Consider the following 14684-nt stretch of genomic DNA (forward strand, 5'->3'; position numbering starts at 1 on the left):
CTGAGACCCTCTCCGGGTCCAAGTACGGAATGTTAGCCATTAATCTAGTCACAAATCAACCTGTCTCAAGCCACCAAAGTCAAACTTCCTCATTTAAGATGCCCAGCATGCCCTTCACCCAGCTGGGCCTTGAATTCTGCCTTGACCTTTGAAAGGAAATCTGATAGTAAATAAGACTCCCAAACTGGAACTATATGAGCAGGGCTGACCAGAACAAGAGGGAGGGAGAAGTACAGGTCAAGGACAGCCCAAGGCCCCAAAGGGCTGGGAATGGTTCCACCCACAGCTGTCTTCTCAGTAAATACATCCAAGTTCTGAGACTTAGGGAACCCAGAGCTTTTAAAAGAAACTCAGTCCTTATGTGTCAGGGGTTTTTGTCAAAGGTGATTTCTTGCCTTTGGTTATGAAAAGGGAGAGCAGCCTAGACTAGAGTGAGGGTAAGAAAGACAAGACAGACTTTGGCTTTGGTCTCTATCTGCCGACTCTAAAACTCTTCTTCAACATTCAAGGACAAGGGCATCTTCAACACGCTTCATCTGAAATTCTCACCAGAAAACTAGTTTCTTCCACAGGAAATTGGTATTAATTCTTACAAAAAATTACTCCTTGTAAAAAACTGAAACATAACCAATAAAGCTCAAGATGCACTTGACAAACCACTCTCACCACAGCAGACCAAGGGACACCCCAGGTACCAGTGTAATATATATCAACATTTTTCCTGTAATTTTGTGTACGTACATACAGGTTTCCATAGACAGGTCTGAAGAGGCATCATACTGTGACTGCACCTCAGCACACTTTCCATGTTAGTCTCACACTGCACTCCAATGACACATGTACCAGAATTTAATCCTTTCCCTAGCAGGGAGCACAGCACTTAGCTTACTTCCTTTCTTCCTTACATTATAGCACAGCTCTGTAGATGTCTCTGTAAGTAACTTATCTTTGTATATGTGGGTATTTCTCTAGATGGCTACAGAGAAATCAAATTATTGGCCCTCATCTAAATTTTAATAGATATTCCCAAACCCCCATCTGAGGTGGGTATACCAATTTCCATGAACAGATACCAACAAAGTGATGGTAAAAAAAAAAATATATATATATATATATATATAAAAACAAGATTAATATCCAGAATACATAACTCCTATGAATCAATAAAAGGAAGAAAATCTTTAAACAGGCCATAGTTATGGACAGGAAGTTCAGCGAAGACAGGCGGTCTATCAGGTTGTTAAAACGAAAGGTGAGGAAGTGTGCGCTCTGACAGTTTGCAGCATGCCTGGCACACTCTGGTGCCCTCCATATATTCGCTCATTTAACCTCCACAAGGCCACCAAAGCAGGCCATTATAATCATCCTCACCTCACAGATGAGGAAGCAGGGACAGACGGGCAAAGTGACCTTTCCCAAGGGCATTCAGCTAGAAAGCAGCTTTTAATTTGTCATATGTCCCAGTTTCTTCTAATACTTACGTAGTTCTGTTTTTCTACTTAAGTCTTTAATCTACTTGAAATTTATTTTTGTGCATGAGATGAGGTAAGGCTACAACTTTATTTTTTCCAAACGGATAAATGTTTCCACATGAACTAATTTAGAATATGATCATCTCTCCAGGCTTAAGCACTTGCAGCCCCACATCTACTCCCTCACTCCCCGAGTGGCCAGAATAGGGCTCTTCAGGCCTCAGGTTCCCACCCTGCAGCCCGGATGCTGGCCAAGGCAGGCGCTAGGAGGGCTAGTCTGGGTCCTCTTGCAAGGCAGCCTGAGACAGAAAGGTGGTGGCTCAGGTGGCCAGCAGGTCCCACAGGTCACTGTCGCAGGGCAGCAGGTCACATGCTAGTCGTGCCTTCCGATCCCGGACAGCCTTCAGGGCTGGGCTGTGTTCTAACAGCAGGGAGCAAATGTCCACATGACCCTTCTCAGCAGCCTGTGGAGAAAGATGCCCGAATCAAAAGCCATATCCCCACTGGGCTCTACCCTTTCTTGCTCCACTTCGGGGAATCTCTTGGTCCTAAAACAGGTCTTATGGAAATGGGAGACACAGGCTATTTGAGTAGATTTCCCCTAAGCCCTACCAAATCCCAACAACTTGCATAAAGATTGGTGGAATTCTCTAGTGCCATTCCTGGCAGTTAGCTTGAGTTTTTCTTTCTGGTGTCCTCTGCTCAGCAGCCATTCTTCTCTGTCCAGGCCTGCACATTAAAAATAAATACAGACAGGCACCTGGCTGGCTCAGTTGATGGAGCATGCAACTCTTGGTCTCGGGATTGTGAGTTCAAGTCCCACGTTGGGTATAGAGATTACTTAAAAATAAAATCTTTAAACAAACAAAAACAAATATAAAACCTTGGATCTCTAAGTGTCTTTTATAAATGTTCAGTCATCTATCAGCTGGGCACCGTAGGCACAAGATACACCAGACACGGCCTCTGCCCTCTGGGAACGCACAGATGAGCAGAGAAAAATGGGTCCAGGTTCCCGGCTTTCTCCTCTTCCTTTGAAATAGACGATCCGAACCTGGACGTCAATTTTTAACCTACCTCCTCCAGAAAAAAGTGTTAAGGTGATTTACACAGATTAGCTTATATAACTTTCATGATAACCGTAAGAGGTAGGAACTATCATCATTCCCACTTTATAGATGAAGAAACAGGCTCATACAAGGTAAGTGACTTATCCAATGTCACAGGGCTGGTGTGGGAGCCTGGGGGACCCTAAAGCAGGTCTGACTGCCAAGTCTCAACTCTTAACAACCGTGTTATAGCACTCTATTCCCTGCTCTTCCCAACAGTCACTGATGTACCACGAGGCTTTTGAGAGGTATCAATATTAGTAGCAAATACCACCTCAAATTTGAATCCAGATCTTTATTTAGGAGGTCCTCTTGATGAGTACAGACCTAAGGTTCTCAGTTTTGTTGCCTCAATTCAGGCAGTGGTATGTTGTGAGCAGTTCTGGGGTGCATTCTGGGGAGATGTGAAATGCATTCCAAAGAATTTTGTAGAAAAATACCAAAGTTTGCAAGTAGCTTATTTGTTAAAAAAGAAAGAACAATTCCTAACTCTTCCCATATCTGCATCCCCTGAAGGAAAGGCTGGAGATGCATTGAAAAAGCCTCAGGCTGTAAGACCAGCCAGCACCATGCGCGCAGTGTCCCGCCGTACACACCCTCCAAGGGAGTTACACTGTCTGAGCAACACCAGTGTAGACCATCAAGGAATAAGCAATCTGCCTCTTCAACTGGCAAGGATCCTAAAAAAATAAAACGCCATCCAGTTGTTCACTAAGCAAATATTCACTGGGAACCTGTGCTAAGAGCTGGGGCTACCACAGTAAACAAGATCAAGTCTTCGCTGTCTCTGGGGAGAGAGAGCTCAGACGGAATTTAGGAGGGAGAAAAGTTATGAGGAGTCAAGTGCAGGGTGCTTTTGCACACACAGTTGGGGGAGCTACCCACGTCTGAGAACAGGAAAGCTCTCTGAGAGTGTGATGTAGAAGCTAAGATCCAGAAGGAAGGACAGAAACAAGCCAGATGAAAACCGGAAGAGGAGAGGCATCGAGCTGGGGATAGCTTGACAGGTAAGGTCCTGGAGTGTCAACCATGACAGGGTCAAGAAAGGGGGCCTGAGGGGGCGCCTGGGTGGCTCAGTCGTTAAGCGTCTACCTTCGGCTCAGGTCGTGATCCCAGGGTCCTGGGATCGAGCCCCGCATCGGGCTCCCTGCTCCACATGAAGCCTGTTTCTCCCTCTCCCACTCCCCCCTGCTTGTGTTCCCTCTATCACTGTGTCTCTGTCAGATACATAAATAAAATCTTAAAAAAAAAGAGAGAGAAAGAAAGGGGGCCTGAGTGTAAGTGACAAGGGGATGAGAGCTCAAGATAGTGGCACCTGGCTGGTTCAGTCGGAAGAGCATGAAAGTCTTGACCTCGAGTGGTGAGTTTGAGCCTCATGTTGGGCATAAAGATGACTTAAAAGAAAGAAAAGAAAGTAAAGAAAGGAAAGGAAAAGAGAAAAAAGAAAGAAAAAAAGAGAAAAAAGAAACTGGAGGAGGGAAATGTTGACATCTTCCCTTGAGTGCACGCCAAGGGTACTATTATCTGCAAATCCTTGGACAATGAACTACATCTGGCTTCCTAAAAATTAAGTTGGTCCTTGAAACAGCCCCCCACCCAATTTTTTATTATGGTAAGAACACTTCACATGAGATCTGACTTCTTAACAAATCTATTTTTTTATAATTTTTTGGTAATTGTTTTTTGTTAAAGGATAGCCACACACCCCCATCCACACCCAACGCAGCGCTGAGATGACGAGTCCCACGCTCTACCGACTGAGCCAGCCAGGCGCGCCCCCTTCTTGACAAACTTCAAGTTTGTTAAGCACGGTCACCTACTGACACAGTGCAGATCTGCTGCGCTTCATCAGCTCCCCTCAGGGACGCTGTGCCAGCTCAACAGCACCCCCCCACACACACAGCCCCGGCAACCACCATCCCACTCTCTGCTTCTGTGTTTGACTATTTTCTACACAGGCACACCTCATTTTGTTGCACTTTGCTTTACCGCACTATGCAGATACTGTGTTTCTACAAAGTGAAGATCTCTGGCAACGCTGCACCGAGCAGGTCTATTGGTGCCATTTTCCAACAGCATTTGCTCACTTCGTATCTCTGTGCCACATTTTTGTAATTCCTGAACTACTTCAAACTTTTTCATCATTATTATATTTGTCACCTGTGATCACTGATCTCTGATGTTACTACTCTATTTTGGGATGCCTGAACTGCACCGATATAAGACAGAGGAGCTAATCGATAATGTATGGGTTCTGACTGCTACCCCAGTCTTTCTCTCTCTCTGCCTTGTACCTCCCTACTCCCTGAATGACAATACTGAAAGCCAGTTAATAGCCCTGCAATGGCCTCTCAGCGCTCCAGTGAAAGGAAGAGTCAATGTGGCAAAGTCCATTGCTGTCTTATTTCAAGAACCAGTGTGCCACAGCAGTTTCTTAAACCTTCAGCAACCACTACCCTGAGCTCCCTGATACGCTGAGCAGTTATCCACATCGAGCTAAGACCCTCTACCAGTTAAAAGATTACAACTTGCTGAAAGGTCAGATGATGGCTAGCATCTGTTAGCAATAAAGTATTTTTAAATTAAGTTTCATACATGATTCTTTTGGACATAATGCTATTGTACACTAAATAGCCTACAGTATAAACATAATTTTTATGTGTCCTGGGAAACCAAACAAACTTGTCCGACTTGCTTTATGACCGTGGCCTGCGTATCTCAGAGGCGTGCCTCATATAAGGTGTATCATGAAGTATAAAAAACAAAATCAAAACCTGCTACATTTTTTTTTTAAAGATTTTATTTATTTGACAGAGACAGCAAGAGCAGGAACACAAGCAGGGGGCGTGGGAGAGGGAGAAGCAGGCTTCCCGCTGAGCAGGGAGCCCGATGTGGGACTCGATCCCAGGACCCTGGGACCACGACCTGAGTCGAAGGCAGCCGCTTAACGACTGAGCCACGCAGGTGCCCTGTATTTTTTTAATATATCTACTAGTGTCTCTACCAAAGTGTTACCCCCACTCCCACCATACATTAAAAAATAATGATTATAACATGTTATTCAACAGTCAGGTGTACAAAATAAAAACAAGAACTCTGTCTTTGTGGCCGTAACATTTCAAGGCTGCTGTCGCTAAGCAAGCACCTTTCTGTCCTACCATGTTTCTGAAGTCCAGGTTGCTTGCTGGGGAATCTGCCAACCCCTAGGTGTCTCTGTTACGGGCTGGGGCGACGGAGTAGAGTGTGCGGAGTAGGAACACTGGCTCCTAAAAGCTCTCCTCCTGGAAAAAAAGCTTGTCAGTGTGTCTTGTCTTCTAGTGGCTGAGAACTCGCCACACTAGGGAGCGGAACATAGTCTGTGATTGTAGAGCCCGGTCTGAGAGACAGGTCTCTAATATGAAAAAGCGAGCACAAATTTTTGGTGGACAGCAAAAAGTGTCTGCCATAGGCTCTCACGGTAAGTCATGCAGTCAACTTACATTTTTCTATTTTAAAGTTCGTAAGAGAATACATTTACACACGCACGCCATAAATATGCATAAACCGCTTCTCTAAGATGCATAAGCAATCAGTAAAGGTGATGCCTTGAGCAGGGTGTCCCAGAAGACTGAGGGACCAGGGGTCAGGGTGGAAGGGAGACATTTTCATGCTGCACTGTTTTGTACTCCTCAAACTCTTCACCAAGTATAGGTATTTCTGGTCAGCAGAAAGTGAATGAAGTGGTCACCCTGGCTACCGTACAGCAAGCAGGCTACATGGGTAGGCGAGAGTAGATGTGAGCTTCAGAAAACTGACTTCACGGAAAAGCATTCATGACATATCATGAAAGCGAAGGGAAAAAAAATGACGCCGTATGTGTAATTCTAATTTACACACCCAGGGAAAATGCTGGGACATTGGACATTAACCCTCAAGTGATGACTGGTAAGCACGGACATTACAAGTGCTTCTCTGCTTTCCCCGTGTTTGCTCCACTGAACAAAAGCCAAGATTGTGAAGGGGGGAGGGTGGCATACCTTGTGCAGACTGGTCATGCCATCGTCGTCCACCAACCTAGGGTTGGACCCGTGAGACAGCAGAAGGCGTGCGATTTCGGTGTGCCCACAGTAGCTGGCCCGGTGCAGAGCGGTGGCGCCCCCGTGCGTTTGGGCGTCACACTTAGCCCCGCTCTCCAGCAGGAACTGGCACACGGCATAGTGCCCATTGCGGCTGGCATAGTGCTGCAGGGAACGGAAAGCGAGGTCAGACAGCAGAGCCCAGGCAGGCGGCAGGGCGGTGGGCAGGGGAGAGCGTGGGCTCTGGAGCAGGCTACAGGGTAGGCGAGAGGACGGTAATGACCTCAGGGGCCGCGTCCGTCAGCCGTGTGACCTGAACAAGCTGCTTCATTTCTACCATCAGCTTCCTCAACAGCAAAGTGGGGATAATAATCATTCCTACCTCACAGGATTGTTAGGTAAACGAAATTATAAGTGATGTAAAGCACTTAACACTAATTAAGGAAAAAAACAAACCAAGAACAAGGTTCACGCAATGCTTGTGTGCTTCTTCCACAAAACCTGCTGGGAGAGAAGAACGGGTGGCAGCACAGGCAACAACCCCCAGCCCCGCCAGAGAGGGCAGATACCCCGAGTGGGAGTCCCCTCCGCAGCTCACCAGAGCCGTGTAGCCAGCCGAGTCGGGCTGGCTAGGGTCTGCTGCCTTCTGGATGAAATATTTCACTCGGCTTAGGTCTCCATTCAGGGCTGCCGACCAGATTCCTGTGGAAAGACAACCAAAGTGCTGAATAATGCTGAATGACTGGAGACTTTCAGTGCTTCCTTGACTTCTTGACCACCATTTTCTCACCTATAAAATGGGGGATTTACTCATTCCACAAATATTAACTGAGGGGCTCCTGGGTGGCTCAGTCAGTTGCGTGCCTGACCCTTGGTTTGGGCACAGATCATGATCTCAGGGTCCTGGGATCAAGCCCCGAGTCAGACTCTGCGCTCAGCTTGAGATTCTCTCTCTCTCTGCCCCTCCCATAAATACATACATACGTACATAAATTAATTAATTAAACAAAATCTTTTAAAAAATTTAACTGAAATCTCTGTGCTAAGGACTGTCCTAGGAGCTGGTGAGAAAGCTGTGAGCAAGACGGACAAAGGGGCTTTATCTAATCAAGGCAGTAGGGTTGGACTGTCGCAAATCCCTTCTTCCCACTTCAAACACATAAATATTGAATAAAGTAATGTTTCAAATGTCTGAATACACAGGCAAATTCAAAAGCAAGATAAGGACACTGCGAGTTGCCAGAGAAGATGAAACCCATAGCCAAAGTGGTGAGCAGGTACTCCATCTGCAGAAAACCCAAAGTCCTTGTAAATAGACACACATCTTAGAGGCTCCGGCTTGAACTAGGCAGAGTCTGGAGCAAAGGCCGCAGGGCATGTGCATGGCCAGGAACAGACACAACAAGGTTCCGCGCACAAAGCTGGGAGACAGGAAGTACCACCTCATGGGTGAACTGGGACTAGAAAATCTCTACTTTCCTGAATAGCAGCAGAAAGCAAGCTACCAGGCCCAGGCAGTTCACTCATTCAGCAAATATTTACTGAATACCTATCAAGTATCTGGCACTGTTCTGCGTACTAGAGGCCAGCCCAGAATTAAAGGTCCCCAATCCCCAGGGCTGCCCCAAAGCTTTGGTCTTATGGAGGTTACTTTCTAATTAAAGGAAACAGATGAGAAAAAAAAAAATGAGAGAAATCAGGTGGTGCTAAGGGCTATGAAGAAAAAGAAAAGAGAGAAGGGATACAAGCAGTGGTCAGGGATGGCATCTCTGATAAGGTGACATCTGAAGAGAAACTTAAATGAGAAAGGCACCATTTCAAGAGGTGTGAGAAGACAGCAAGGGCAGAAGAAACTTGGAGACATATGTATACATATATTTATTTATTTTTGCATTTCTCCCATCATGTAAACTTCATTAACTGTATGATATCTTTTCCAGCTTTATGGAGAAATAGTTGACATACATCACTGTATAAGGGGACCTGTATCTTTTTATAGCCTCAGGGAGCAAAACCCCCAAGCTAAGGATCTGTCATAAAAATGGATCCAGACGGTGAATGCTGTAAGGGCTGAGCAGAGGCAACTTTTAAAAAATGTCCCATAAGGACACTTCCACAAGCCAACAAAGGTGTGGCTCTGTTGTGGATAATCTCTAACAAGAGAAGACACCCCCTGCCCCCCGTGAGCTCAAAAATTAAAAGTTGCAAAGAAGTAATCCACTGCCACAAGAAATAGCAAATACAACAAATGGAAAAATGCATACTTCAAAAATGAGCCATAGATCCCCCGCACGCCGCGCTCAGTGTCTAGAACCCCGCAACTGCTGCGCTCGGTTCGCCTGCATCTGAGCCTACTGAAGGGATGCTGTAGGGACAGAAGGCATGGAGGACTTTAGGACTCGCGGGACTGCTGTTAGTACAGTAGCCACAAGTGAGAAAAATCCAGCCTCAGAATCTGCCCCCTTTGGTGAAGATACTCAGCAAGTTCTTGTCACAGTAGCATCCGTCAGGATTGCCTCTTCAAAACTGGATCCAAAGTGTGCAAAACAAAGAAAAGATGAATAAATGAAGGGACTCCCCAGAGGCCCATGGGGCACAATAGGCAGAACAGTGGAGCCCTGGCCTCTCCTGAATTCGTCCGTTCAGGAATGGACAGAATTTCAACCATTTATAAAAGCCCAAACGTTTTAAAAAATGGATTCAAATATAAGCTACATTATTTCCAGATGAACAGAGAAACTTAAACAACTGCCAGAGTCAAGGAGGGAAACACTCTCCGTTCAGCCCCTTCTTCATTCCCATTTGGAAAGAGCATCGGCTGCTCCCTCTACTCACGTCTCTGTGTCTTTTCATGAAGCCAGGACGGTGCTGAAGTCAAGTGGCCATCACACAAGTCCCACAAGCCAAGGCAATGGTCCCTCGAGACAGGGTCCTTTCACAATTAGAGAAGAAGACTAGCACCATATGCTCTATTTCAACACCTCACAATGTGCTTCTGACAGTACACAAACTTACTCTTAGCTGACTCTCTGTTTTGGCAAAACAAATCTTAGTTCGGTGCTTAACATCCGTGTTCCCAAGCCATGATTTACCACCCAAAGTAAACGACACAATAAAAACAGAATATAATCAAAGCAAAAAAAAAAAAAAAGAGCCATAATAGCACAATCTAAAAGACTTTAAAACAACATTTAGTGTGTTCACAGAGATGAAGGAATACAATTCACAAATCAGCAGAACATTAGGGAGAAAAAAAAGAACAGGGAGATCTGAAACAAAGTCAGGGGTGCCTGACTGGCTCAGCCAGTAGAGCATGTGACTCTTGATCTCAGGGTCATGAGTTCAAGCCCCAGAGTGGGTGTAGAGATTGCTTTTAAAAAAGTCAGTAGGTGCACCTGGGTCAGTCATTGAGCGTCTGCCTTCAACTCAGGTCGTGATCCCAGGGTTCTGGGATCGAGCCCCACATCGGGCTCCCTCCTCGGCGGGAAGCCCGCTTCTCCCTCCCACTCCCTCTGCTTGTGTTCCCTCTCTCACGGTCTGTCTCTCTCAGATAAATAAAATCTTTTAAAAATAAATTAATTAAAAGTCAGTAAATTAAAAAATAGAATCACTGAACTAAAACAACAACAGATGGCTGGACAGTACTGCAGACCCACCCGGGAGGGAATGAATGACTTGGAAATCACCCAGAATGCAGAATGGTAAAGGGAAAAATATTAAAGAGAGGTAAGAAAACATGAAAGGCAGAATGTACCAACATGTCTAATAGGAGTTTCAAACAAAAAAAAAGAGAGAAATTGGACAGAATGGGAGAGAGGAAATGCCTGAAGAGATAACGTCTGAGAATTATTCTGAAGTAAAGACAACAATGAGTTCTCAGATGAAAACCACATTAAATCCCAAGGAGAATTAATCAAAACATATCTACCATGGTAAAATGACCAGGCCTCAAGAATAGAGAGAAGATTTAAGTTACCAAAAAGAAAAGATCATTAGTCACTGAAGAATTATAATCAGATTATCAGGATTTTTTTTAAGTTTATTTATTTCCTTATTTATTTTTTAGCGATCTCTACACCCAACGTGGGGCTTGAACTAATGACCTCGAGATCACGAGTCACTCGCTCTTCTGAATGAACCACCCAGGCGCTCCCAGCAGAATTCTTAACAGAAGTAGCAGAAAAAGAAGATAAACACTACTTTCAAAGGTTTGAGGGGGGTAAAATAATTGTCAGTCTAGAATTTTATACCCGGCTAACCTACCAGTCAAGACAGAGAAAGAGAGAGAGGGAGATGAAGAATCATACTCACTGAAAAAACTTTTAAAAGCTATACTTCAGGAAAAGGGAAAATGAACCCAGAGAGGAAATATGAAAAAAACAAAAAAACCCACATGATAAGGATCTTTCCCACGTGTGGGAAATAATGAGTAAGCAAACAAAATAATATCAGGTTGTAAAAACTGCTTTGATGAAAGCAAGGTGATATATCAGAGTAACCTGGAACGGAAGGGACCCTACTTTGGACAGGGCAAGGTTTCTTTCTTAACAGCTGCACAACTGGCACTGTAGGCCAGTTAATTCTTGGTTATGAGGAACGGTCCTGTGCATTGTGGGATGTAGACTAGCATCTTTGGCCTCTACCTACTAGATGACTGTAGCATCCTCCCAGGTGTAACACCTGAAATTGTTTCTAGACATTGCCAAAGACCCTTAAGGAACAGAACTGCAACTGCCCCCACCCAGTTGAGAACTACTAGAATGGGGTGTTGCCCACCGCCCCAGTTGAAAACTACCAGAATGCAGTGTTCAGGGTGAGTCTCTCTGAGGAGGTGACATTTGAGCCAAGACCAGAAGAAAAGCATTAGCTAGCCTAATGCTGCAGAAAGTTCACTGCAAGGAGCTGGGACAGCAAGTACCACGGCTTTAAGTCAGAAAGAGATCTTGCATGTCTGTGAAACCAAAACGAGCCCAGTGTGGCTGAAGCACAGAGCAGGGGAAGAAAAGGATGAGAAATAAAGTGGGAGCGGAGGAGGAGAATAGGCAACGATTAGGTCACACAGTTTTGTAGGCCACGAAGGGAATTTGAACTTACTCTAAAAACAATGAAATTATCTGGTTTAATATATTCAAACGGTTACTATGGCTTCTGTGTGGAGTAGAAAACTTTGTAGGAGGGCAGGAGAGGAAGCAGGAAGGCCCAGGAGGGAATTGCTTCAGAAGTCCAGAGGGTGGCGACGTGGAGGGAGGTAAGCAGGTGCAAGAGCCACTTAACATAAGTTAAATCAGAATGCGTAAAAAGCCGTAGCATCCACCCAACAGCTGATGAGAGTGTTATTACTGCAAAAACTGCCTCTGCACTGACAGGTGATACAGGGCCTCCGAGGAAGAGCGGACTTGTTTTTCAGCTTTACTCTATTCCTTACAGGCGATATCATCTCCTTACAGCGTGGGGTAAGAGAGTTACCTCTCTGGGCCCCAAAGGTGGAGATAACATCCCCTGCGTCGAGGGCCATGTGTATACGTATCTAAAACCATACAGGGCCTGACACATCGGGGCTCACATCAGAGGTCAAAACGTTAGTTCCCTTCGCAGCGCAGCCCTCCCTCTGAAGCTGCCCTCGGGGTGGCTGCAATACCCCGGCTGCAGATTCTGCTTCCCGACCCCCGCCCAGCCACCCGAGAGGGCCCAAGCCTCCCGCGGGCGCACCAGCTGAGAAGCCGCGCCGACCACTTGGGAAAGTTACCGAAACGAGGGCCTCCGTTTCCCAACCTGCACGCGAGACGAAGTTTCTAGAGGCCCAGCTCGTGCCAGGTCCCTGGCGGGATCTCAATGACGCGGGGGCTATAAGCCCACCGTCCGCCTGCGCTCCCACCAGGCCCACTGCGGCCCTCGGGGCCCCGCTTCTCGGCCATCTTGTTCCGCGATCTGGAGAAAGCCGGGAGTCTCACCCCTGTCGAAGTCCATCTCGTCCAGCGTTTGCTGCACGCCGGACGCCGCACCCGTCCAGGAGCAGCAAGAGCCGTCCGCGCAGGGCCGCGGCGCCGCCATGTCGGCCCCAGAGCCCCCTCCGTCCCGGCTGTTGTGCGCACGCGCGACCGCGACGGGTGGGTGGGGCGGGGCGAGGCGGGGCGGACGCAGCAGCGCCAGTAGCTCGGGAACCAATCGAGGCGGCGGGGCGGGGCTTGCGGCGCTGCCCCGCGCTCCGAGGCGGCCGCGCGAGGGCGTCCCAGGCTAAGCAGAGTGCCGAGGGCACCGCGCAGGATGCCCAGACCCGGACAGCAGGCGGATGGCGCCCGGGCCGGCGGCCTTGTAGGGCGTGTGGAACCCTGTAGGGTGTGGGGACGCAGCGGGCGGCTCGGCCGCCCGCCAGAGCCCAGCCCTCCAAGGTTCCCTGCGTCCCACCGGTTTCCCTAGGGCAGGGAGTCGCCGGGCGCGCCCCAAGGCCCTCCGCCCCGTCTTTCCGCACCACCCCAGGCCCAGTGACCTCGCTTCCCCTTTCCACCTCCCGTGCCTCCTGCCCATTTCCTGAAAACCCGTGGGAGGCAGGTGGCCACAGCTTTTGCCACTGGGAGCACATAAGCCCCAAGGGCAAGTACAAGGGCCGTGGGTTGTGCGGAACTCGCCAACTCCAGTGGGAGCCTACTTTACCGTACCTATCTTCATATAGCAAGACATCTTAGGGCCTGAGGTTTACTGACCATGATGGAAGCTTAAGTGTACCCAGAAGTCAGCAGATCACAGCCCTTTCCTACAGCTAAGGACACCCAGGGCAGCAGCCCCTTTCAGCCACTGCAGGCCCTCCGGACCAGTCAAATGTAGGGAGGCCATTTCACAACTGCCTCCATCTGTGGACATGAATCCAGGCTGGGTCTTCCCTTCCTTACAAGTATCTGGGCCCTCCCTGTGCCCACTCCTCCCATAGGACAGTGGCTTGGTGCACCCTGGGTGGTGGTGGGGCAAGTTCCATGTTGTACATCGCTTAAGCATTCGAGGCGAGTATTCCTGGAGGGTAGGCAGAAGGCTGGAAGTAAACTTTCCTCCTCTAGGCTAGTTGAGAACATCCTCACAAGCAGCCAGTACATACAACCTGAAGCTCCTTCTAATACGTTCCCTTCCTTTACCCCTCACTCCCACTTCCCTTCCCAGAGCTCTGGGAAGCCAGGGCCCTCCTCTCCGGCCTTGCTCCAAATGCCCTAACTTCTCCTTTTGGCCAGAAGCCAAAGCTGCCAGCTGCCTCCCAAGAGCCTGTGGCCCTGGTCTGCTTCCAGCCCCACAGCTACCACTGTGGGGAAGCACTGGAGCCTGGGCTATCCCCCCTCTGGAGAGGGGCACAAGCAGGCAGGGGTAACATTAGGGGCAGCGGCCCCAGAACTATGGGGAGGCGAGGCTAGTCCTGCCCAGAAGGTTTTAGCCCAAATGCCTTATCCCTACCACAGTAACGCTTAGCTGTTTTCTTGATTTTTATTTGTCAATATAAAAATACTCAAATATTTACAACAAATAAATACGCGGGGACACAATAAGTTACACTGTTAGGAGCCCTCCTCCTAGGGCTGGGAGAGGATATGCAATATCCACAGCATGCCCACCCTCTCTCCTCCTCCCTCCCCCACCCCCCAACACCACCTTTCCCAGCCCAGTAAGGGAGGACAAGTATAAAATACCACTGAACCCCAGGGCCGAGTGGGAGGCCCCTCCCACCCTTGCCCCAAACACACAGGAGAATCCATCTCCCTCCCCCCACCCTGAAAACATTCACAGCCCTAGGAGCAGGACCAGGCCCACCCCAGAGCCCCGGACTCCCCAAAAGGGGCACAGCACCCTGCCCAGCCCACCCCCATATGTACATTGCTGACCCACGCTGGGGACTGGGTGGGGGTAGGAGAGGCAAAGTGATACGACCCCTTCCCCTTCATAGCTCCAATGACTCACCAGGAGGACCCCAGGCCGAAGGAAGACTCGGACAGAAAAAGGAAGACCTCTCTCTCTCACACACACACACACACACACAGACAAAGACTAGGTCACACACACGTGCACACACA

The 14684-nt window shown here is 48.1% G+C and overlaps 1 protein-coding gene across 1 annotated transcript; it reads right to left on the bottom strand.

The window, feature by feature from the left end:
• Nucleotides 1–1541: 1541 nt before the first annotated feature.
• On the bottom strand, nucleotides 1542–12717 carry ANKRD39 (ankyrin repeat domain 39). The gene is made up of 4 exons (XM_028103961.2): nucleotides 12588–12717; nucleotides 7235–7338; nucleotides 6598–6801; nucleotides 1542–1936 (listed from the first exon to the last, which is right to left on the bottom strand). Exons 1-4 carry the CDS (start codon nucleotides 12685–12687, stop codon nucleotides 1793–1795), a joined length of 552 nt encoding a protein of 183 aa, XP_027959762.1. The 5' UTR covers nucleotides 12688–12717; the 3' UTR covers nucleotides 1542–1792.
• Nucleotides 12718–14684: the final 1967 nt, after the last annotated feature.

Source organism: Eumetopias jubatus, unplaced genomic scaffold (genome assembly GCF_037043125.1).
Source record: "Eumetopias jubatus isolate StellerSeaLion01/CBP00866 unplaced genomic scaffold, mEumJub1_p1.0 scaffold_9, whole genome shotgun sequence".
NCBI lineage: Eukaryota > Metazoa > Chordata > Mammalia > Carnivora > Otariidae > Eumetopias > Eumetopias jubatus.

Bases quoted from the DNA above. Each gene is read 5' to 3' on its own strand.
- ANKRD39 (XM_028103961.2), bottom strand. From the start codon at position 12,687: ATGGCGGCGCCGCGGCCCTGCGCGGACGGCTCTTGCTGCTCCTGGACG. The intron at 7,339-12,587 runs GTGAGACTCCCG...GTCTTTCCACAG, and splicing joins CGAGATGGACTTCGACAGGG to GAATCTGGTCGGCAGCCCTG. The intron at 6,802-7,234 runs GTGAGCTGCGGA...CGTTCCCTGCAG, and splicing joins CGGCTGGCTACACGGCTCTG to CACTATGCCAGCCGCAATGG.